We start from the raw sequence: 26601 nt of genomic DNA on the forward strand, positions 1-26601 counted from the left end.
TTTTATTCTATTCTATTTTATTCTATTCTATTTTATTCTATTCTATTTTATTTATTTTATTTATTTTATTTATTTCATTTATTTTATTTATTTTATTTATTTTATTTATTTTATTTTATTCTATTTTATTTATTTTATTCTATTCTATTTTATTCTATTCTATTTTATTCTATTCTATTCTATTTTATTCTATTCTATTTTATTTATTTTATTCTATTCTATTTTATTTTATTTTATTTTACTATATTATATGATATTATATTTTACCTTTATCATTGCTATTATAATTGTTATTATATTTTTTAACAATGTTAGCACATTGTTGTAGTCCCGTGTCCCATGTTGTAAGCTGTTGCAACAAAAGAATCTCCCCCAACCGGGGACAAATGAACTATATCTTATCTTATCTTTTCTAACCTCAGTAAAATCAAGGCAAGCAGGTTCTCTGCATCCATCACGGCCTTGATCATTTCTCCTGTGCGCTGCTTTATTCCCTCATCCAAGTAATGATCTTTATAACGCAGATCAAGTACAGTCGTGATGAAGTGCAGAGGGTCCAAATAGATGTCAGTGAAACGTGTGCTGACAGACTCTAAGAGTGTACTTTCATTGTTTTCACTCCGTGGTCTGTCTCAACCTCTTTGCTTAGAAGACGCTTTAGTGCTGCAGTTAAAGGAAGAACTGATGCAGACATGTTGGCCCTTATCCAGACAAGCTGTACTGGCCCGGGTTTTTGCTTGCATCATCACATTCTGTTTCGGCCGTGTTGTTTCGGTGAGAAAAGTATTTCAACCGAAAACCAAAAATGCACTTTTTGGCCATTTTCAGCCGAAAATTTTCGGTGGCCAAATTTTCGGTGCAACCCTAGTCTTAAGTCCTCTTTTTTTTTGCATTTGTTGATATGTGGACTGTATTTGCGTATGTATGATGTCAAAACTAAACACAGTGTTAGAACAGCTGAGGCTGGTGGAAGTTGATGATTTCAGATTTTTAAGCTTCAGGTTTAAAAACAAAGTGTGGGGAAAATGAAAGTACCCCACTGATCATGAGGCTACACGAGGGTACATCAAAACCCGAGGCTGTGGCTTAGTGGGTAGAGCCGGTCGCCTCTCAATCAGAAGGTTGGACATTTGATCCCAGCTCCTGCAGTCACACGTCAAAGTTTTCTTTGGACTAGAAAAGCGCTATATGAGTAAAGTCTATATACCATTACCACTGGGGGTCATATTCCATGAGTGATTATGAGAGGGACAGAATTAAAATACTCTACATTCAGAGCTGCTGGAAGAAGGTTCAACTTTAATCACTAAGCAACCTCCTGGCTCATAATAGAGGCCTTTCTTGACTTGTATTGATCCATAAACCCAAGTGACCCGGGGCGACTGTGGCTCGGTGGGTAGAGTCAGTCATCTCTCTATCGAAAGGTTGGCGGTTCGATCCCAGCTCCTTCAGTCACATGTTGAAGTGTCCTTGGGCAAGACACTGAACCACACATTGCTCCCTCTGTTGTTCAGCGGTGTGTGAATGTGTACGAATGAGATTAGCTAACACTGATGGTCCCTTACTATAGCAGCCTCTACCATCATCAGTGAGTGAATGTGTTGTGAATGGGTAAATGCAATGAGTGTGAGTGGTTTACCATTTACTACTTGAGCTTTTAAAATGAATTCTGGGGGAAGAATGAATGAAATATTTTTTCACACAGCAGTACATTTAAAAGCTTTGTGGACATTTGATTGAATCTGATTGTTGTAGTATAGAAAAAGGACATGAGTCATAAATGTGAGGTTCTAGTAGCTATTACTCTTGACAGGGTAATTTGACTGGATAAGAATGTAGGCTACATAATTCAAAGTGACTGTTACCTGATGGTCTTATGTGTTAGTGTGTTCTTTTGCAACAGTTCAGGTGAAGCCCCTCTAGTTATGTTGAGGTGTCTACTGTCTGAAAAGCTTTTTAAAAGATAATAATGAAGACTAGTTATTATTATATGAATGATCACAAATACACAACTAATAATATGTTGCTGCTTTATACATCTGATAACTGTATACTGTTCATAGATATGTGTAAAAGCTTTGCTGAGGACACTTTGGATTAGTTTTTAGAACAGAATAACAACCCACCCTAGTGTGATATTGCTTTATTAAATCAGGCAAACTATATTGTGTTTGTATGTTGTATCTCAAGTAGCTGACTTAATCAATCAACCAATCTTTATTTGTAAAACACCAAATCACAACAAACATTATCTCAAGATGCTTTTACAAACAGAGCAGGTCTAGACCACTCTATGTCAAATTATTAACAAAGACCCAACACCAAGACAGGATAAGATCCAGCTCCCTCTTACTGACAGGACTCGATCTTATCTCATCTTAATCCACCATGAGCATTGCACCTAACAGTATTTAGCGAGTTACAGAGGCAAGGACAAACCTGGAGCAGAACCAGACTCATGTTAGACAGCCATCTGCCTTGACCGAGTTGGGGTTGGAAAGAGGTATAGAGGAGAATGAGAGAGAGAGGGAGCGATGTTAATGGTGAGACAGATAGTAGTAGTTGTGTTGCCACTGGAGTCTGGAACATCCACAGCAGCAGGACGTCTACGGCCTAATAAAGATGGCACTGGAATATCGTGCTCAAAGAAGATGTTCAGAATCTCCAAGCAAGATGATTCTGTACAGATATGATGAAGCTGTATGTTTTATTGCTATAATGAAATGAAATGCCATTAACTGGGAATCTGTGTTCAGCTCTTGAGTGACCCAGCACTTGGTACTTTGGTAATTATTGTGGTGATGTTAATTGTTGATGATGATAATGGAAGGTCTTAAATTGGTTGGTTGCTTCATTGTAGATGTTCCTTATTTCGGGAAAAAAAAAAAAAAGAAAAAAGTTCCTTACTTATTTTTGTGCATTGCCTTTACACTGCTTGGCAGTACCTGCACCCAAATGGACTTGAAGCACTTTGTTACTCTTACTGATCTTGTTTCCTCTTGTCTAGATCTTTGCTTGTGTTGTTCTTGTTCTCATATGTACGTCGCTTTGGATAAAAGCGTCTGCTAAATGACATTGTAACATTGTAACATTGTAACTGCTTGAGCATTGAACAACTGTTCTGATCACATTGTGCTCCATGACATTCCTCACGAAAATGACCCAATTTTCCAAACTTTGTCCAGGAAGAACTTTTAAAAGCTTCAAATAGACGATATATAACTGTAGCAAATCTGGATTATAATTACTGCATGAGTGGTTATGAAGCCAGAGAACCCAGATTTATTTCTTCCTGCCCCCCTGTAGATCAGCTCTTTAACTATGAAACACTTATTCTAATCTCCCCTGTTGGTCTCTCTCCTTCTCTTTCTCTCTCCAGTCGCTGTGTACGGCTCAGAATGTGAACTGCAGAGACCTAGAGGGTCGACACTCCACTCCCCTTCACTTCGCTGCCGGCTACAACCGGGTGTCAGTGGTGGAGTACCTGCTGCACCACGGGGCAGACGTGCACGCCAAGGACAAAGGGTGTGACATTCAAGCTGTCGCGTAACTTTTTGATGAACATAAAAAGCAAACATTTTGGTTCTGATTGGTTGTTTCTGATTATTTACAGTGGTCTGGTTCCCCTTCATAACGCCTGTTCGTACGGTCACTACGAGGTGGCAGAGCTGCTGGTCAGACACGGAGCCTCGGTCAACGTAGCCGACCTGTGGAAGTTCACACCGCTCCATGAAGCTGCTGCTAAGGGCAAATACGAGATCTGCAAACTGCTGCTCAAGGTGAGACCTGCTTTTTCCTCATCTAATACCTAAGCTAACTCCAGCACCACCAATACATACAAATTCATGATTAAGCAAACAGCTCTTGTGGTAGTCATTTGCATGAAAATCAGACTTGTGCTAAATATTTAGAGCTGCACTCGGCAAGTCTTGAGTTCAATAAAAAAAAACCTCTTAGGAACACAAATCAAAGTTAGTGTGAGGAAGAGGAGGGTTTCACCTTCTCTGTCAGGTGAAAAGTTGCGTGCACAACAATTTCTCCATCTGGACTAACAGTTCCCGAACCGTATGATTGACTATCCAGAATGTCTCTCCGTTTTTTATTCTCCCTCTCCTGCCTCTTTGAATCCCCTTAAATCATCACACAAACTGCATTTGCAATCATTAGCATGCTGTTTTCAGTTAGCATACACAGATTTCTAGGTACACTGAAGTCTGCTGGATCCAAACATTTAAATTCTGCTGGTGTTTTCTTAGTGAAGCCTAAACTGCATACTCTTCCTCAAGCGTAAAGACAGCATTTAGAAGAAATGACAGTGTTGCTGATACGCACATTCATTTCATTGTGTCACAATAGCGTTTACTGCTAATGCAATAACTGACAAACAGCCTTGTAAATATTCAGTAACACTCAGTCTGAACAAATCAACAGTATGGTTCCAAATCTTCTCTGAAACAACATCCATTAAAATCCTGTGACTGGAAATCAGAAGCTGTGACTCTGCCCGGTAACAAAACATGCTGAAAATATCTGTTGTGTAATCTGTCTGTCACGTCGAGGAGGGTCAGAGTGAGTCCTGTGAAATATTGCAGTTTCACAGCTGAATGTGTTTTTGTTTCCCTCTAATAATCACCTCCAGACGAGTCAGATCAGCGCTCTGTTGATGCCATATGGAGATGCATAAATTATTATTAGACGAACACTGTTGAGTTCACGCAAACATGCGTACACAGAAAGCAACACATACAGCGGGGTAAAAAAGAATTTAATCAGCCACTGATTTTGCAAGTTCTCCCACTTAGAAAGATGAGAGAGGTCTGTCATTTTCATCAGAGGTACACTTCAACTATGAGAGACAAAATGAGAAAATAAATCCAGGAAATCACATTGTAGGATTTTTAAAGAATTTATTTGTAAATGATGGTGGAAAATAAGTATTTGGTCAATAACAAAAGTTCAACTCAATACTTTGTAACATAACCTTTGTTGGCAATGACAGAGGTCAAACGTTTCCTGTAAGTCTTCACCAGGTTTGCACACACTGTAGCTGGTATTTTGGTCCATTCCTCCATGCAGATCTCCTCTAGAGCAGTGATGTTTTGGGGCTGTCGCTGGGCAACACAGACTTTCAACTCCCTCCACAATTTTTCTATGGGGTTGAGGTCTGGAGACTGGCTAGGCCACTCCAGGACCTTGAAATGCTTTTTACGGAGCCACTCCTTCGTTGCCCGAGCGGTGTGTTTGGGATCATTGTCATGCTGGAAGACCCAGCCACGTTCCATCTTCAATGCTCTCACTGATGGAAGGAGGTTTTGGCTTAAAATCTCACGATACATGGTCCCGTTCATTCTTCCCTTAACACGGATCAGTCGTCCTGTCCCCTTTGCAGAAAAACAGCCCCAAAGCATGAGGTTTCCACCCCCATGCTTCACAGTAGGTATGGTGTTCTTGGGATGCAACTCAGCATTCTTCTTCCTCCAAACACGACAAGTTGAGTTTTTACCAAAAAGTTCTATTTTGGTTTCATCTGACCACATGATATTCTCCCAATCCTCTTCTGGATCATCCATATGCTCTCTGGCAAACTTCAGACGGGCCTGGACATGTACTGGCTTAAGCAGGGGGACACGCCTGGCGCTGCAGGATTTGAGTCCCTCTCGGTGTAGTGTGTTACTGATGGTAGCCTTTGTTACTTTGGTCCCAGCTCTCTGCAGGTCATTCATCAGGTCCCTCCGTGTAGTTCTGGGATTTTTGCTCACTGTTCTCATGATCATTTTGACCCCACAGGATGAGATCTTGCGTGGGGCCCCAGATCGAGGGACATTATCAATGGTCTTGTATGTCTTCCATTTTCTTACAATTGCTCCCACAGTTGATTTATTTACACCAACCTGCTTGCCTATTGTAGATTCACTCTTCCCAGCCTGGTGCAGGTCCACAATTTTCTTCCTGGTGTCCTTGGACAGGTCTTTGGTCTTGGCCATGGTTGAGTTTGGAGTCTGACTGTTTGAGGCTGTGGACAGGTGTCTTTTATACAGATAACCAGTTCAAACAGGTTCCATTAATACAGGTAACGAGTGGAGGACAGAAGAGCTTCTTAAAGAAGAAGTTACAGGTCTGTGAGAGACAGAAATCTTGCTTGTTTGTGGGTGACCAAATACTTATTTTCCACCATCATTTACAAATAAATTCTTTAAAAATCCTACAATGTGATTTCCTGGATTTTTTTTCTCATTTTGTCTCTCATAGTTGAAGTGTACCTCTGATGAAAATTACAGACCTCTCTCATCTTTCTAAGTGGGAGAACTTGCAAAATCTTTGACTAAATGACTAAATACTTTTTTGCCCCACTGTACATCAAGTGCAGGAAAGATGTCCCACTTGGAAACTTGATATCCAAAGATTTTGATTAGGAGAATTCTGCAACAGATGCACTTAGGATTAAAGATTAAAAGCCCAAATGATAAGGTTTTAAATACAAAACATAATGCTTCAAACTACAACTTTATAATAATATAACATTAAGTTTGTATGAGAGACCTAAAAGTAGTTTTACATGGTCAGGTAAAAGAAGAATCTGCAGTGGGGTTGCACTTCTTGCGAGAAGCACAAGGTCAGCCTGACAAACCAGTTAGAAAGAAAGTGCTGCACGCAACAGTTCGCACCAGCAAACGTATAACTTTGAAGCTGAGTGCATTTGAGCGGTGCTGCTGGTATCGAAGTGAAAGAGTGGTGGTGCAGTGAGTGTGTATGGATGTTCTGTATGGTTCTGTGGAGCTGCTGGGATGACAGCTCTGGTTGAGAGGACAGGGCAGAAGGGGTGGTGTAAAAGGAAGGTGAATGCTCAGCAGGGAAAAACTGTGTTTGGTTTCTTACTTTGTTGCTGCATAGAGAACAGGGGAGTTTTTGCCCAATTTCCATTTCTGCATCAAAAAAAAGAAAATGACATTTGACTGTGGTGGAAAAGTATCTATGATGGGAAGTACAGTGCTCATGACGACTGGCAGGACTGAAGTTGGTCAGCATAAGTCCAGGAACACCATCTGCCTCAGCAGCTTTGCTTGTGTTCCTTCAACATAAGGCGGCCTTATGTTTGGAGGAGTTTATCAGAAGTGATTGTTCATCCTCTTCTCATGTACTCTGATGAACTCATTTCTTTTCACTCAGGGATTGAAAAGAAGTTGATCTTTGTTTTCATTTATTTACTTGTTTTTTTATATATCTGGATGTCTGCTACAGGAGCTGCAACCATGTCTTCAGCTTCATTATTATGTTGAAACATATCTCTTATTATCCGTGTGTGTGAGCAGCACCGTGTGTACACAAATTCCAGTCAGTGCTCTCAAAACAGGCGTGTAGTTCAGAGATACAGCAGCTGCCTCGGGCCACACTTCAGCTGATCTGAGGTCTGGAGGCAGAGGTTAGAAATGCAGACGGATGATCGATTGTTGGAGGAGGTGGGAAGGTTTGGCATCTTTCCATCCAGGTTGGAAAAATCTCAAACTTGGAGAATTAAGGTTGGATTTAAAGGTTGTGTTTTAGATTTAAGTATACACTTGGTGATGCCCTCATTTTCCCTTAATTCACACACACACACACACACACACACACACACATACACATACACAGACACACACACCGCATGCTTCCCACAATTTTAGTTGTAATCTGCCATGGCCTCGGGATCTAACTGTTCTCTTTTTGAATAAACTATTCCAGAGTTCAGCAATAGGCTTTTCCTTTGTCTACTCTGTTTGTTGTCAACTTTCTATTGTCTCTGTTTTGTGTTGGATTTGTGCTCAGAATTAAACTCTGCTGCAGTTGCTCACAGCATTGTGGTACTCTAAAGGGATCCTGTGGAATATACAAAACGCACATTAGCATTTTCTTTGTTGGGGAAGAAATGGAAGAACGTAATGAATTTCTTCTCAATTATAGAATGATGTAATTTGTAAGGGGCTGGCGTGGAATGTGTGAACTCACAAGACTTCTGGTCTTGGCTTGAGGTATTATAACGTCTTGCCATTGACCAACTGTTGTTGGAGCAGTGTGACATCTCCTTGTTTGGATTTGTAGTTTCAGTGGGTGGCTTTCTTTTGTGTGTTGTTTCATTGTGGCTGTCAGTGTTCACAATGAAATACTGAAATATCTCCACCCCCCAACAGATGGATTTTTAGGCAGTTTTAGTTGTGACACCCATAGACTGTATAAGACATGGACGTAGTCTCCGGGACATCACCCATTTGTTACTGAAGTGGAGTTGTATGGTGGTTGCCATATTGGAAATGCTGACTCAACCTCAACCTTTGCCAGATGCCGGAGTACAACGCACTAATTTCAACAGAGAAGATCAAGCTGGACAGAAATTCAGGCATCAAAACAAAATGAAAACATCCTGTTAAAGGTGACATATCATGCAAAATAGACTTTTTAATGGTTCTCTACCTGAAATATGTGTCCCTGTCTACAAACCCCCCGAGAATGAAAAAAATCCATTCTGCCCCTGTTCTGATTTCTCCACCTTTCTGTAAATGTGTGTGAAACCAGCCGTTTCAGACTTCAGTGTTTTTGTTACGTAACAACAATATCTGGTCTGTAACTGAAGTCAGAGCTCGGAGCTTGATCAGACCATAGACTGTATAAAATACAACTCAACCCCTCCTCTGTTTTTCATTACCTGCACACGTGTGCTAACAAGGAGCTTAGGAGGGAGACATGCTAGTTGTAGGCTGTCTTAATAAACACAAAGGTCGGTTTTACTCCCCACGTCTGCAGATTTGAAGATCTAGTGGATGATTTTTATTTTTCATGGATAAGTGCTAGCGCTAGTTAGCATAGCTACATAGCTACATATTAGTAGCTGTGTACCAAGACACACGTCGACATACTGACAAATAAAACAACAAGAAACACTAAATCTGTGACCAATGGTTCAGAAAGGTCCCGCTGCCTTTCTGGTAGAGGTCGGTTTTACTCCCCACGTCTGCAGATTTGAAGATCTAGTGAATGATTTTTATTTGTCATCGAAAAGTGCTAGCACTAGTTAGCATAGCCACATAGCTACATGTTCGTCGCTGTGTACCAAGACACACGTCTACATACTGATAAATAAAACAACAAGAAACACTAAATCTGTGACCAATCCTTCAGAAAGGTCCTGCTGCAGGTGCCTCTCCGTCAGGATCAGATTCTGGATCAGATTCAGAGGGTTGAAGTAACGTGATCTCTGAGCAGCCGTGTATATTCAGCCAACATGTAAACATTAGATCAACGTGCTGGAGAGCCGAGGCACATCCACTTCCTGAGGGGGCGTGGTCAGAGAGAAAACAGAGTGTTCTGAGGAGGACTGAAGAAGAGGGTTTTTCAGGCATGCCAAAATCTGATTTCAAAGTGTTTTTTTGAGCATAAACTTTAAAGACATGTTTTGGGGACCTCTTAGACCAATATATATTGATGAAAAAAGCGTGATATGTCACCTTTAATTTTCAGAATAAAACACTCAGTATCATTGCCAGATTGTTTTTCACTTAACTACAACAACAAACTCCCATAATTAGCGAAGCTAGGCCTGGAGTCATCAGGTCAGAGGTTTCCAGAGACCAATAAAGACAACATGGATGAGGAGAGGAGTCAGATATTCATTTATGCAGTAATTACCGTGTGAAAACCTTGGTCTCATGACTCCAGTTGTCCGGCAGTCCTGCAGTCTGGCAGTCCTGCAGTCCTGCTCTGTGCTGCATTCTGAAAATGCAAACGGTGGGTGTTGTGGGACGACAGAGCATGCAGCCGGACCGTAGTGGATAGGAAACTGACAACTTTTCTAGGGGTAAAGGCAACAGAATGGAAAAGAATAAACAGTGGAGGAAATATAGAGCCGCAGCATAATACAGGTGTCAGTAGTGCTCAGAGGACCATTCTAATAATTTGATTATAGATATAGATAAATGTTTGATTCATAATTTTACCTTCAGCACTCATCAGATCAAACGGTTCAATACTTTAGAAACAAAGTACCAGAAAAATAAAAAACATTAAACCATCTCAAGCTCTGTAATCAAACACTAAACTCAGGTTTAAAATCTGAATCTAAGCATTTTCATTGGCATATTAAAATTATCACCCAGCTCACAAGACCTTTGTAAAAGTGAAATACAAGGTCAATCAAACAATTAAAAGTTTGTTTACAAAAATGAAGTGCTAACTACTCAAGGTTCACAATGGAAATGAGGTGTGTGCATCAGCAAATTAGTGTGTCGGTTGTTGGACGAGTGGGATTATGTGTGAAGCATGTTGTGTGGTGTAAAACAAACTACAAAGACAGGAGCTTCTAAACACCTGGGAGCCTGGCCAGGTACTCCAGGTACTTGCAGGGACACAAAAACACAGAACCAGCAAAGGGGCAGAAAGGAAGCAAAACAGCAGGCTCTATGTAAGTGAGGGGGCCATCACGAAATGTAAACATCTGCACTGAGATTTAAGCAGAACAGAGCCAAACAACATCCTCACAGAGCTGATGCATCTCAGGGACTTACAGACTTTTCTATGTATAGAAATGTAAAATAGTGAGATTTTTTTACCTCCCAAGAGCCTGGCAATTATTCAAGACAGAGCTTGCATGTTCTAAAATTACACTCTGCTATAAATGGAAAGACTTTCCTGAGCTGTCTTTAGGCTAAAACCAATGGAATAGGAACAAAACCTACATGTATCTTTATGTAAATGTCTCCAATCATTAGTTAAACGGGTCTCTATTCTCATTTCCTGGATAGAGAATAAATTACTGGAAGAATATGATGAGATCAGCAGCAAAGAGATAACAGAAATGGAGAAGTAGGGCAGAAACTCCGAACACAGATAGGTTCAACAAAAACTTTGAAAATGGAAATCAAGCCGTGAGAGATGTATAACGGACAGTTTCAGGCCAGCAGTGGATACCCGAGGGAGTGGTCGCACAACATCCAATTTTAATGAGAGGATTTCAAAACCTACAATGAAATGACAAGTTATGGCGGGACCTCAGAGACAGTTGAGCGAGGAAAATGTCTGCTTCCCTCCCTCATCTCCAGGGTACGTGGTGTTTTCCACTTCACTAGATGTCCTGTACTCACCTCTCTACCTCTTTTTCGCCTCTCCCTCTCGTCTTCCCTCTGGTGAATTACCTTCATCCACTTCCCAGTTGTCACTTGTCATCGTCTGTTCCTCATCTGAGTGAAGCGTTTCCACTGGGGTTTGAACGATGAGGGATTTGGAGGACTGATGTGTTTTTTTTAGAACTAAGTCAATGGTAGTAGATTTTTGTACCATGTCTTTGTACCAGTCTTTAGATGGAGACTCTGAAGAGTATTTTTAGTCTGTGTCTTCATTGCAAGCACTTTTTGTTTTCATGTAGGACGAATACATACTTAACATACAGTATAATCTCCCTGACACTCACCTCTACTATTTTCCCCTCTTCCCTGCAGCATGGAGCAGACCCAACCAAGAAGAACCGGGATGGGAACACACCTCTAGACCTTGTGAAGGACGGGGACACTGATATTCAGGACCTGCTGAGAGGAGATGCCGCACTGCTGGATGCTGCAAAGAAAGGCTGCCTGGCCCGTGTGCAAAAGTTATGTAGCCCCGACAACATCAACTGTCGGGATACGCAGGGACGCAACTCAACACCCCTGCACCTTGCAGGTAAGACCATGTGGGAACACCCAACACAAAGCTGTGGACACAGACACACATTCTAAGGACTAATTAATTTGCATATACATTAAAAAGAAGGATGGAGGTGGATGTTTTTGCAGGAATTTAAGCTGCTTTGGATGTGGTATATTTACTGGTACCAATCACTTTGCCTGCAACATCTCACAAACAGCCAACCTCCTGGGGTTTTGGCTAAGTGCAGAGCCAAGAACAAGATAAAAACACATCCTGACAGCTCATGTCTTGAGGACAAGAACAGCTCTTTCATAGAAAGGCAACACATCTAGGATGTTTGAACTCTTGATTGAATAGTTTTCATTGAGAATTTCTTTCTAATGGTTCAGCATGTATAAATGTGGCTGGTTGGAAATCTTAAGGGATGATGTATAGTGAGTGGGTGCTTATGTGTACTAGAATCCCTGCAGGGTCAGTGTATTAGATTAAAAGGTAATAAATTAGATGAAGTGTTGCACTACCAAATAGAAATCCTTTAGGATGGAATATCAGCCCACAGTGTTGTAGTACTCAAGTGATTTCTTTTCAGGACTCGTGACTCGACTTGGACTCAAGCACTGATTACATTACGCCTCGAAAGATAGAGAGGAGGACTCTGACTGATAAATTGATATGGACTCTTTTAAGGTCTATGTTAGATATTTTTATATAATGTTTAATATAATTTCTCCAGTTTAGAGTGAGGGCTGGCATGTATGTTTGCCTGCATGTGTGTTCATGTTTAATCTTGTTCAGCTGCAGTCACTGCCAGAATAAAGAGATGCTAAGAATCCTACAGTTTGCTTTCAAAGATTTTTCACAACCATTGAGGAAAAGACAGAAACAAATTCAAACTTTAACAGACATCTGTCCATGATGAACCCAGAAAAGTAAGTGAGATGCTTAAGTAACTTGCTGGGACTGTTGATTACGTTACTGTGTAAGCAAGCTAACAGTGATGGTAGCATGTAATCATATGTTCAGACACATCAATGAGATTTTGTGAGAATCTAGTGTCAATAAAATCACTATCATCACCTCGGTCAAAGCAGATGGCTGTCTAACATGAGTCTGGTTCTGCTCGAGGTTTCTGCCTGTTAAAGGAAGTTTTTCCTTGCTGCTGTAACCAACTAATTACTGTGAGGTGCAATGTTCATGGTGGATTAAGATGAGATAAGATGGAGTCCTGTCAGTAAGAGGGGACTGGATCTTACCCTGTCTTGGTGTTGGGTCTTTGTTAATAATATAACATAGGGTGGTCTAGACCTAATGTATTTGTAAAAGCGTCTTGGGATTACGTTTGTTGTTATTTAGAGCTTTACAATTAAAGATTGATTGATAAAAGAAATGTGTTTTCTACACATCTAAAAGGTCCCACATAGTCAGTCCAGGTTCAGAAAGTCAATACCTAAGAGTAAAACAGCCACCCTCCTTTATAGTAAATAATAATATTAATGATGCAGACTCGACTCAGACTCCTGTAATGGGGACTCGACTCTGACTTGAACAATGAGGACTCAAGACTTGACTCAAACTCAAGGTGTGGTCGACTTGACTACAACACCGTCAGCTCCTTACATGATATTGCTTACTGACTTATCTTATTGTAGATGAATTTGAGGATATGGATCAATGATGGGCTTACAAACATGATTCAACAAACTGAATGGTTTTCTGTATTTACTTGTATTGTTGATAAATGCGTGTGTTCAAGTAAAACAAACATGGAAGTAGTTCATAATAAGGGTAATTCACTTTGTTTAATGTGTACATGTTATTACCACTGTTATAACACTGTTGTAACTCTATAATAAGGTAATCACAAGTGTTTTAGGATGAAATGTGGGTGTTGATATTTGAGTTTGAGAGGAACAGAAGCTGCAAATATCTATATTTATATAGAGACCTTTAAATGCGTCAATTCACCAATTATTTTCACAGTTTGCAACATAATTCAACACAATAGCATTATTGTACTGCAGTGACCTTGGTTCTTACAAGCTTTAAGATTATTAATCCTGACAGCAGAGATAGCGCAGGTCCTCTAAGGTACACAAACACAAAGTGCTATATTTATTCATGACGTGTGATCATGATAACATCAGCTGCAGAGATTACAAGAGAGATATTCACTGTTGAGCTACAACGCCTTACAGGCACACACACTCGCGCGCACACACACTCACGCATGTGTATAATAGCAAAATCTGTTTAAACCCTGAAGTCAGAATGACCTCACCAGACAGGTTAACAATATATTATTTTCACCTTCATGTGTTGTCGTGTTTCCTTATCAAGATTCTCATCAAGTCATTAACATAAACTCTGACATGAGTATGATGACTTACCCTCAGGCACCACACTGCAGCTTCCTGACTGCAGCATCAACAGTTCATGCTAACTGACTGGTTTTCCACATGAGAATCATTCAGCTAATAGTTTCTAAAGGTTAGGGTAAAGTTGGTGTGCATTGGGAATTGAACTATGGTTTTCCAGGTTGTAGGTTAATGCATCAGAAACTACTGTTGCATTAATTTGTCTGGTACAGAGACAGCCTCGCTTACTCCTCTGTTATACATGTTTACTCTTTTTTTTGGTTTGAGAATGTCATGACCGGACTGCTTGATAAAGTATACCGTAATTCTAAAATATGATGCTGCGTGACTGGCACTTTCAAAGTTAGGAAAGTGTGGAAACACTTTGAAGATGTGTTTTTTTCCTCTCATAGATCAGACCACTTAGACACACACCCACGTTCACTCTGCCTTGATGTACTCGCTTGTAAAAGGGAAGATGATTACATGCTGTCATACTGCAGCTGATGTAGGCCGACGTGTCTGTTTCTCGCTTTATTTCCTCTTGTCTTGTTACCTGACTATGTTCTTGTCTCCTCTCTTTTTCTTCTTTGTATCTGTCATTCACTGTCTTTCTCTCCATCCATCTGTGTTTTCCATTCAACCCGACACCTGTGCCGCTCTCCAGCTGGCTATAACAACCTGGAGGTAGCAGAGTATCTGTTGGAACATGGAGCTGATGTAAACGCGCAGGACAAAGGCGGGCTGATACCTTTGCATAATGCTGCTTCATATGGGGTAAGACACAAACACACATTCATTCAGGCTGCTGACTACAGAACGTTCAGTTCAAAAGTTCAACTCTGGGATGCTTTTCATATTCTTTTTTAAGACATGTTCTATAAATATTTCAAAGTACCACTCCTAGTATGAACTCCTCAACTTGGACCCTTGATGGGAATTTATCACATTTTTTTGACATTTTCTTGTGAAAAAAATTACAAAGGTTTAAATTATATTAGACTTCCCTCCAATTCTTTTTATAACGTGTTTCTCTCGTGTCAAGTAGGCTTTCTAAACTTTTAAGCTGCATTTATGAATTCTTCTCCAGTCTTAAATCTGCATTACATGTAGCATTGACATGACATGACAGGATCAGGATTTTACACCCATGCACAGTTGGTAAGAACTGAAAATGTTCAACTTTGCAGATGTTTGATTTTCTCCTCCTTATTTGAGGCAGTAAGAATGTTACTTATTTCAACCCTTTGTAATAATAATAATAATAATAATAATAATATAGCAATAATAATAATAATAATAATATAGTAATAATAATATTAATAATGTTAATAATAATAATAAAAATAGCAAAAGTAATACTAATAATAGCAATAATAATACTGATTATAGTAATTATGATAATGATAATGATGATAATAATAATAATAATAATAATAATAATAATAATAATAATAATAAAAGCAATTCTAATTATACCCACATTTATTTATAGAACACTTTTCAAATCCAGGTTTCAAAGTGCTTTAGATGGGCAGCAAAGTAAAACAAGCGGGTCATACAGTCACACGAAGGCAAGATCAAGACATAAAACATATCTTAAAAGACATAGAATTCCTTAAAAAAACTCTAAAGGAATAAAATGATTTTAAAAACAGTTAAAATCAAAAAAATAATAAAATAAAGTTCAGGTTAAGTCAAGTCAAGTCAAGCTTTATTAATGAAGCACATTTAAAACACTCAGTTGACCAAAGTGCTGTACAGATATTAAAATACAATATAACCATACACAATATAACAGTAAATAAAAACAATAAAGAATAGTAAGAGCTCAATTTAGGAAATAAAAGAGTAAAAAAGTAAGAAGCCAAGGATTCTTGTTTAGCTGGGACTGAACGCCAAGGAGAAAAGATGTGTTTTCAGGAGTGTTTTAAAGTGCTCCACAGACTGTGCAGCTCTAACCTGGAAAGGTAGGCTGTTCCACAGCGTTAGGGCCGCCACTGAGAAGGCTCTGTCCCCACGAGTAGAGAGTCTGGACCGAGGTACTGCCAGGAGCAGCTGGTTTGACGATTTAAGTGCTCTGCAAGTACTGTGAGGCTGTACAAGGTCTCATAAATCAGATGGTGCCAGACCTTGAAGACTTTGAACTGGATCCTAAAGTTAACAGGCAACCAGTGCAAAGACTCAAGGACAGGACTGATGTGATCCCGCCGTTTCTTTCCAGTCAGCAGGCGGGCGGCTGCATTTTGGACGACCTGTAGACGCCGCAATGCTGACTGGTCGAGACCAACAAACAAAGAGTTACAGTAATCTAAGTGTGATGTAATAAAGTTGTGAATCACTCTCTCCAAATCATTTCTGGGAAGATAAGCCTTCACTTCTGCTAATAGTCTTAGCTGAAAGAAGCTTGTTTTAACAATAGAGCTTATCTGCCTGTCACACTTAAAGTCACTGTCCAAAATAACACTGAGGTTCCTTGCAAAAGGGTGACAGTAAGGCTTAAGGGTGCCAATGGCGCTATCATAGACATCCAACAGATTTTGTTAGCCAAATCAAATAATCTCTGTTAAGTCCGGAAAGGATCTTTAATAAAAGTATGTTTTAGGAATTAATTTAAAAGAGATCACTGACCCAGCACATCTGATCTCCTCGGACAGGTCGTTCCATAGTTTTGGGAACTCTCTGTCCCCTTTAGTTTTGATTTTGGCATTTGGAACACAGTAAACCTCTGCCTGAGGATTTGAATGTACCTGTCAGCTCGTACAGTATTAAGAGGTCTGATGTGTAGAGAGGGAGAAAGGCCATGCAGATCTTTAAAAATGATCAGTAAAATCTTAAAATCAATCCTGAAACATACAGGGAGCCAGTGTAAAGTTGTAAAACAAGAGGGATGTGGTCATGTTTTTGGGTTCTGGTTAAAACCATGGCAGTCTGGAGACAATCAATTGATTTATTGGGCCCTTATCCACCTAAAGTCATTATTATCGTTATTTCTTTATCTTAAGTTCTCTGTAAAAGTGCTGTCTTATCTCCATGTGGGGTCTTTACTTCTCTCTCAGTCTCATCTCACTTAAAGCTCTCCAGCAGTCTGCTACCTATGGAGACGTGAAACACATGTAGGGATGAAAACTTGATGAGCTCTGTCTCTTGGAGACACACATACACACACATTTGAGCATCTCCCACTCCCACTGATGCTCAGAAACAAGCTACACTGTGTTTGACGCCATGACAAGAGCTGTAGACAAACGATGAGGATTTAGAGCAGGAAAAGAATGACAGGAGGGAGCAGTGGGAAAACAAGAACTATGATGTTGTTAATAATTCACACCAGATTTTTGTTCCAGAAAAAATCCACAAATCACATTTTCTGTGATCACAATTTTTATAACACTGACTCCCTAAGCTTCACACATTTGCTTTTGTTAAACATTTTATTTTGTCTTTCTTCTCCTTTCACCATCTCTGCTCTTACAGTATTTTAATCTAATCTCTCTTCTTTCATCTTCTTCCCCACTGTTGTCATCTTCACCTCTCCCTCCTCACCCTCTGTCTAGCACGTGGACATAGCCGCCCTCTTGATCAAGTACAACACGTGTGTCAACGCCACAGACAAGTGGGCGTTTACGCCCCTGCACGAAGCGGCCCAGAAGGGGCGGACGCAGCTCTGTGCTCTGCTGCTGGCCCATGGAGCCGATCCCACAATGAAAAACCAGGAGGGACAGACGCCGTTGGACTTGGCAACGGTATGACAGTTTTCAGAGTTTGTCCTTATTTCTTCACATTAGGAGCCAAACTTGTGTTTTGAGTCAGCACATGGCAATGTCGTTAGGTCCAATTGAATGGTTATGGTTAACTATGCAAAAGTGAAGCGCCATAAAGAAAGCTTACTGATTTTATCAAGTGGAACCAGGAGCTTCCAAAATCCTTGCACCCTAATGAAGCTTCCTAACAAGCCTCCTAACAGGGATCTGATTTGACTGCAGGTACCAAAGTTTGAGAAACTTCCTCTTCGAACATGAGTCACTGCAGCTGACATCTACAAGAAGTTTAACCAGTGATGTAGCTTTCTTAGGTATCATTCTGGCACAGATTAGACATTACAACAAAGGATATGCTGAAAGATTTGTGTGGGAGTTGTATATGACAAATAATAAATCATATAAATTTAAAGCTAGGGTTGGCAGTCTCGGAAAACCAGCATGAAGTTGAGTGTAGCTTTTCCTCATGACTCTGTCTAACCCCTCCCCTCCTCCCTCGGAGCTCCTCCAAAACAACCCCCCCCCCCCCCCCCCCGCTCACATGCACGAGCGCCGCTGATTCTCGACCATATGATGGTGACTGATTCAAAACCGGTCCTCACCAAAACATTCTCATAGTGAAAGTTAAAAACACAAACAAACATGGCTGCTGTTAGCACTCACAACTGTCATTCTAGCATTATCCAGTTGTACTGGTGACACGATATCAGGAGAAAAGTTATAACACATATATAATACTGTAACAGCTGTACTGTTTGTTAAACCTGTTCAGTGTAGATGTTCTTAATTCCTACAGTGTTGACAGTCAGTGAAGGCATCAGGAGAGGTGTAGAGTGTGTGAGCTGGAGAGAGGAGAGACAAGAGGAGAAGTTCTTCATTCATTCAAACATTGATTGTTGTTTTGTTGGTTGGCGAGATCACGGCCGACAGTGACCGGTTATTAAAACTCAACGTGTTCACGAATCGGCTCGTCATCACTACAGCGTCCGGACGGACGCTACAATAAATATATATTTTCTGTAGGACTTACTGAACGTCATTAACGAAGGAACGACTGAACGTCGTTATTCTGCTTGTTGGTGAGAGCTTTTTAGACTCTGATCCGGACTACAGTCCTGAGCAAAGCACCTCATCAGGTCAGAGGGGACAGGCCCGAGGTCGAGTGAGAGGGGCAGTAAATAGAGTCAGGGGAAGCAGAGGCAGGAGACGGGGACTCAGAGTGAACGCCGGGGAAATGTACGCTCAGGAGGCGGGCAGAACGGCTGGACGGGATTTGATTGGTTTAAAATTTGGGGAGCCAAAAAACTGTGATTGGTTGGTGTTTTCCCAGGTTTACTCCGGCTGTAGATAGCAGTTTTTTTCACTCTTTTTAAGAACACATTATGTAATGATTACCATCAGGACATAAAGATAATTTTAACCAGTATGACAAAAAGTGGATCTAAATCTGATTACCAACCCCAGCTTTAATAGAGGCGACAAATATTGTAGAGGAAGGTGATTTATTGACCAGCAAATTCAGCTTCACAAGGCATCGGTTAGACACCCGCAATAACAATAAAGATGATCAGTCTGCTCCATCAAAGTGCTTCAAAGAGCTGACAAAGAGAGAGTATGATTATATTACAGGTAGATAATACAGTTACATGTTATGAGCAAAGTAAACCAATAATGTAAACACAAGCTCCCTGATGGTAAGACAGTTGATCAGAGATTCTGATTCTGACACTGGTGAGTTCTGCTTCTCATGTAGTCTGGTGTGATGACAAGCTTATGTTGGCAAGTGTTGGTAAATGGACTTGGTAAATGGACTTGTACTTATATAGCGTTTTTCTAGTCTTTCTGACCACTCAAAGTACTTTTTACACTACTCGTCACATACACCCATTCATACCCATTCACTCACTGATGGTAGAGGCTGCTATGTAGTGAGGGACCATCAGTGTTAGCTAATCTCATTCGTTAAAAAAAATGGTAAATGGACTTGTACTTAGATAGTGCTTTTCTAGTCTGTCTGATCACTCAAAGCACTTTCGCACACTACTCATCACATTCACCCATTCATACCTATTCCCTCACTGATGGTAGAGGCTGCTAATGTAAGGAACCATCAGTATTAGCTGATCTCTCATTTGTACACATTCACACACCTCTGAACAACAGAGGGAGCAATGGGGTTCAGTGTCTTGCTCAAGGACACTTCAGCATGTGACTGCTGCAGCTGGGATCGAACCGCCAACCTTCCGATTGTAAGACGACCGACTCTCCCCACTGAGCCACAGCCGACGAATGTGTATAATACAGCAAACAAAGCTTAGAACGTGTTGCTAAGCTTTGTTTGCTGTATTATACACATTCTTCAGTTTACCACTCAGACTTTTAACAATCTCCATTTTTCAGCTATCACAATAGCAAATCATGTTCGCCAAATGCTAAATGTTAGCATTGTTGCAATCAACCAATCTCAATCAAATCTTTATTTGTATAGCGCCAAATCACAACAAACTTTATCTCAAGAAGCTTTTACAAACAGAGCAGGTCTAGACCACTCAATGTTAAATTATGAACAGAGACCCAACACCAAGACAGGATAAGACTCAGTCTTATCTCATCTTAATCCACCATGAGCATTGCACCTCGCAGTATTTAGCAAGTTACAACAGCAAAACGTCCTTTTAACATTTTGGAGGATGTGTGTGTCAGCTATGTGCGTAGGCCTCTGTGTTGGTACGGGAGCTACGCAGACCTCCCGCATAGGCTACACTGGCGATTCGACGCAGAAGTATAAATCAGCCTTAAAGCTGCTGTTGGTAGTCGTGATATAAACATCAGTTCAGAGAGAGATTTCAAATGTCAACACTACCCCTCCCCTCTCTGCTCCCGTAACTCCGCCCACAAAAGATCGTTTTGCGCATTCCATAAGGAAGTTGTGGCTTCCCAGCTAATCAGGGCGAAGTAGTGGGGCCGCCACTCGACCAATCAGGACGGAGGATTGTAGATTAGCTCTGATTGGTCCGTCATAATGGGAACGAGGGGAATAATAACATTGCTTTATACATAGGTATTGGAAAACACAGAGATTTCACCATTATCTCAAATTACTTCACTTACAGATGAGTACAGATGGGTATTATGACCTTTTCTCCAAACCCAGCAGAAAAAAAGTAACATTTTTTACACCATTCCTACCAACAGCAGCTTTAAGATTGAGAAAGAGCAATGATAAGAATGCATGCACACTGTGTTTTGTTTTAGGTAGACACTCATACAAAGGGTATCTGAACAATACATGTACTTCATTTGGTTTTATGTTTATTTGTTGCAGGCTGATGACATCAGAGCATTACTGATTGACGCTATGCCGCCAGACGCCCTGCCCAGCTGTTTAAAACCTCAGGCCACTGTGGTGAGTATCCACACATATGCAAACATACAAGTGAAGTCAGACGCCTTCAGCTGAAACTTCCTGTCTGTGGTGGTCACAATGTGTATTTGCTGTGAAGTTGATTTACTGGAACAGTCCGGAATGTCTGTCAAAGGTTAATCATGTAGAGAAGATGTGGTGTCAGTGTTTATGTTAGAGTGTAATCATCCATCTAGTGCGAAGCCTTGCCTCAAAAACTACAAATCCCATGAATGTTGCTCCAAATGTTGGACGCCTGTAGACAGTTGTTAGTTTGCATCAGCCTCAGAAGCATTTGGACTGTCACATTAAGTGTATGAGAAGAAAATCTGAGATGTCAGATGACCTGTAAGCACTGAAAGTAGTCAGTGAATCTGAGAATGAGTGGGGAGTTGAATTATTATCATTTATTTTTGAAGTTATATTTTGGGGCTTTCATGCCTTTACTAGGGGAGTAAATGACACTGGATAGAGGAGGTAATCTATGGATAGACAGGGGACTGACATGCAGGAGAGTTGTTAAAAGTCTCAGTCATTAAAAAATGTCATGTAAATTAATACGATTGGACACGCCCCCTTACCAAATCTTCTCTTCTTCTCCCAGGTGAGCGCCAGTGTGGTGAGCACAGGTGCAACAGGGGGCGTGGTCATTTCTCCCTCTCCATCCCCGTCCTGCCTTTCTGCAGCCAGCAGTATAGACAACCTGACCACATCCATCGGTGACATCACTGTGGGCGGGGCCACCGGAACAGCAGACGGAGCATCGGGCTCGGACAGAAAAGAGGGAGAGGGTACGTTGTTCAAAATGCTGTTGATGTAAATGTTTAACAGCTGGGCCTCTTCTAATAACCCTGCTGACATCACTGTGTCTCTGCAGCTCTGCTCGACATGACCATCAACCAATTCTTGAAGAGTCTGGGGCTGGAACACCTAAGAGACATCTTTCAGCGGGAGCAGGTACAAATACGTTTTGATGTATCTCTGAGAATAGGACAGTTAGAAGAAACAGATTTAATAGGAGGTAGACATATCTAATGTGCAGATTTGTATCATCCTGTTTTCAGCTTGTGTTATTTGTTTCCAGCATCTTACTTGCTCAGGCTTGTTTGAAAATAATTGATGTGAACAAATTTATTCTCGTCCCTTTTTACGTTCTTTGTGCCAGTTTTTATTAATTCTAGCGTGTTACATCTGGAATAGCAATGCTCCTCTGTTTTTCTAACTTCAGACTTAAAATAATTAACAGATTGATTGCCATAGAAACCCAAATGTTCCCTCTGGGAGATATTTTGTATAAACAATTGTATGTATTTATGGCTTCAGATCTGTGTGTGAATAGTTGTACAAATAGTTAAATGCTCATCTGCCCAAACTGTACTTTGTGTTTAGTGGCAACATTCAAATATTAACGTGCTAACAGGACAGTCATCAGAGGAAACATCACACCAGGTCAGCATCATCATGTTCACATTTTAGACATGAGCATATGAGTTAGAACAGTACAGCCGAACAGAGACTTTAGCTGTGTTGTAAACTTTTAGTCTTGCACTTTTTATAACATTAATCTACAAACACAGCACAACAATGACAGTCAAAGATTATTGTATAGCACCAAATCACAACAAATGTTATCTCAATTATTCTTCCAACATAGCAGGTCTAACCAGGGGTTCCCAAATTTTTCAGGCTGCGACCCCCAAAGACTTGTGACCCCCACTGTCCCTCAAAGGGATTTAATGTGGCTTCATTTAGCTGCTCTGCAGAAAATTAGCCTACCTACATGAGCATGTGTCTGTTTCCTGCTTCCTACTGCTGCTGATGCTTTTGATAATTCAGTGTTCAGTAACCCTAAACATAGGAGTCATCTGGCAAAAAGAAAGGCAGAAAACTCATTACATTTTATATTTACAAGGTTTTATTTCAAGCTTAGCTACTATTTTTGTCTATATTATTTACTGTAATGGGTAAAATGTACTATTTTTAGATAACTTAAAAAAAGATTCTTGAAGACATCTCATAACCCCCCATTTGTGTCTCGTGACCCCCCCAGGGGTTCCCGACCCACACTTTAGGAACCCTTGGTCTAGACCATACTCTATGTTACAGTATTAACAAAGACCCAACATCAAGACAGGATATGATCCAGTCCCCTCTTAAGACAAGACTCCGTCTGATCTCATCTTAGATCACCATGAGCATTGCACCTCACAGTATTCAGCTAGTTACAGCAGCAAGGAAAAACTTCCTTTAACAGGCAGAAACCTCCAGCAGAACCAGACTCATGTTAGACAGCCATCTGCCTTGACCAAAACAGAGATAGAGAAATAGATTTAGATGAAAGAGATGGAGAACATATATGGTAAAGAAAGAAATGAACACAGTTGGAGTTTCAGAAAGAGGAGAAAACAAAGACAGACAGAAATAAAAAGTGGAATTTGACAGTTGACAGCAAGCAAACGGTTAAGCATAAATGACATTATGGCAGCAGCATATAGGATATCTGTTAGTGTGTGTTTTTATGCTTTGGCCCCCTGAAGGGAAACAAGCAAGTCATTAGCATTCAGGTGAGGACTGAGATGAAAGTGAGAGTCAGCTGGGTGGTAATGGAAAAGTTCATTTTTTTCTTGCAGAGTATGAACAGAGAGCCAGAGATTTAATAATCAGACATTTGAAAAGATATAATTATTAAAAACATCTAAGCTTATAATCATTTTTTGTTTCGTACACCAAGAGCAAAACAAAAAAACCTAACCTAATGTAGCTGTTATGATTTATATCCAGTAATAACTTGCTGTGTGAGTCACCTCTCACTTTTTTGTTGTTGTTGAAGAGGATTAGAAAATAAAACACCTTTAAAGTATCAAGTCTCATCACACATTATGCTAAACATCTGAAAATTGATCCTCATTATAGTCTAGATTTGGTACAATTTTGCAGGATTATCAGGAAGTAATCATAATAACAGTTATTTAGCAGGATGCACCAGGTGACACATTGTTTATCGCTACATTTTTTTTTTACTTCTATGCCTTCAATCAGAGAAAAGAAGAGTGAACACAGCAGGAAATCTGGAAAAAGAGAGGGGGAAATGATATGTGTAAAGGGCTGCAGGTTTGAATTGAACCTGGGTTGCCTGCTTTGAGGACCCTTAACTCTGTACATGGGACACATGACCCAACCTCATGGCCAAAATCCGCACCCCTCTAATGACATGTCAGCTGGATTACAGCTCAAAGCATTAGTCAAGCCAATGTGTCATAATATTGGATGCAATGTAAACTGTATTGCACTGTCAGAACGATCACACAAGTTTATGATGAAGAATAAAAAGCAGTTTTTTTAATTTGGAACTGCTGTTCTGTTTTGACTAGTGGTGCCAGATAAATTCCCAGCCTCAGTTTGGCTTCGTTGCACCAGTCTCAGTAAACCCCCAGTAGACTAGTTAATCTGTGATGAGTAACACGGTGTTGATCACAGCAAAGCAGCAGAATGTTGGTAAAGGTTATCTTTTGAAAAGCTGAGTTATCTCAGCCTCCTGCGTGACTCTCGTCTCTGCTCCCACTGAACAAACATGCAGACCTCAGCATCATCCATTTGCATGTGAATGATGTGATTACAGTCATTCATTCATTGACCTTTTCTTGATGCTGCTTTTGTCTTTCTCTCATGAATATTTGTCACTAGTGTTTTCTCTGCAATACGTCTTGTGTCACCAAATTCAGTCCTGACTGGCAGTCTCGATGATTAGTGACAGTATGAGCTCCTGCTGGGACCATCAAACAAAAGGGCCTTTTTAATTCATGTCTGTGCAGAAGTATCCTGATCAATACAGTCAAATTACAATTGATTTTCCTCAATAGCATATTATTGATCATATTAGAATGTTATATTTCATATGATTGTGCATTCTTTAAGCAGCACACACAATTACAAGCAAGACTGAAATGACTGTCTCTTTCTCTCTGGGCAGATTTCCCTGGATGTGCTGGCAGACATGGGACACGAAGAGCTCAAAGAGATTGGCATCAACGCTTACGGTCACAGACACAAACTCATCAAGGGCATCGAAAGGCTGCTGGGAGGCCAACAAGGTTAGGAAACACAAATTCAAGAGGGTGCAGCTGCAGGGAAAATGCCCCATTACAATGCTAGTCAACATGTTTTTTTAAGACTCACTCAATGAGCTATTGTTGCTACTGAAGCAGAGAAGTGTGAGTAAAACTAAATGTGTAGTATTTAAATGAACTTTAAGTCTTAAAACATAGTGAATAAACATTTATATATTTTGTTTTTGGGCTGTCAAAGTTAACGCCGATATTTGTTTTGACGTGATTAATATCCTACGTTCTGTGATTATGAGCCTCGGCCCGCCCCGTGGGAAATCATGGAGCAGTTGCAGTGGTAGCATTGTGGATTGCAAGTAAAAAACCAACCTCCTTTAGCAGAACTGGATAAAGAAACTGGCCCTCTGAGTGGCAGCTTCAAAGCCCTGCCAGATGTTTCTGTTCTCTCAACCAGATTAAAGTCATTTGCATTTACTCTCGATGTGAATTAAGTTATACCTCCTGAGTGTGTCGAGCCTCAAACACCACTAGAAGCCAAGCTCACAGCTGATGCACACAGCCCTCCTCCTACTCCTCCTCCTTGACGAAGTTGTAAAGGTGTTTCCTTTGCAAAGTATCCAGCGTTGCCCTATTTCCCCCCATTATAGATTAGACACAGTTACAGTGTGTGAGGTTATTTTCTTTAGGTGTGAAGGATCCAGGGAATGATTCTAAAGGGATGTTAAACTTAACTGACAGATGCAGCTCTTGTATGATGTGTCTGTTGTTGTGATTGCATGCAGTCCATCATTTGATGCTGAGCTGCTTAAAGACATGGGGATGTTTGATAAGCCTATACAAGTGTAAAGCTGGACACCTCATTGTGTTAGTATTTAAGGGATTGTCTCATTTTCTCTGTACCTAGTAACCATAAATTATCCTGCTTATTACCCAAAATATTAGTTACTGATTATTGTATTGATTTAAAATGATATGTGTGTACAGTTTAAAAAGAAATTCTCCCAGTGATTCCGAAGCAGTTAACGTTGGCGATGGATTATTATCTCCCTATTGCGGTCCATTTAACATGAAACTGTCCTCATTCACTCACCTGCTCTGCTGCAGCTGCTAGTATTGCTGAACAGAGTTGTCACATTGTTTTAATACAAATAGAAACGAACAGTTTTACCTCTTTTCTGCGGATTGATTTGACATGATGTGTGATCAGTTTCCTCTTACCTTGCTCATGTTAGTAAAAGTTAATAACCATTGACAAGGGGTTTTGACCAATCAGAACCAAGCTTCCTATGCAGCCAGAAGATCAGTAGGAGAGCCAGGTAATAATACAAAGTAATGTTACATTCTGGTCATTACAATCCTATCTGTTGTTG

At 40.4% G+C, this 26601-nt stretch overlaps 1 protein-coding gene across 4 annotated transcripts in view; it reads left to right on the forward strand.

The window, feature by feature from the left end:
• The window catches only part of LOC117831117 (poly [ADP-ribose] polymerase tankyrase-1-like), a 175665-nt gene that overhangs the window by 132199 nt on the left and 16865 nt on the right, over positions 1-26601 (forward strand). For 3 of the 4 annotated variants that reach the window (XM_034709639.1, XM_034709640.1, XM_034709642.1), the window contains 10 exons: positions 3380-3525; positions 3614-3779; positions 11463-11682; positions 14671-14780; positions 17561-17749; positions 21090-21170; positions 21772-21958; positions 22045-22124; positions 22557-22616; positions 25138-25258. In XM_034709639.1, coding sequence (XP_034565530.1) covers positions 3380-3525; positions 3614-3779; positions 11463-11682; positions 14671-14780; positions 17561-17749; positions 21090-21170; positions 21772-21958; positions 22045-22124; positions 22557-22616; positions 25138-25258 — 1360 coding nt within the window. The remainder of the gene's footprint in view (positions 1-3379; positions 3526-3613; positions 3780-11462; positions 11683-14670; positions 14781-17560; positions 17750-21089; positions 21171-21771; positions 21959-22044; positions 22125-22556; positions 22617-25137; positions 25259-26601) is intronic. The other variant, XM_034709641.1, reaches the window with a different exon arrangement.

The sequence above is a fragment of the Notolabrus celidotus genome, chromosome 19 (assembly GCF_009762535.1).
Source record: "Notolabrus celidotus isolate fNotCel1 chromosome 19, fNotCel1.pri, whole genome shotgun sequence".
Classification (NCBI taxonomy): Eukaryota; Metazoa; Chordata; class Actinopteri; order Labriformes; family Labridae; genus Notolabrus; species Notolabrus celidotus.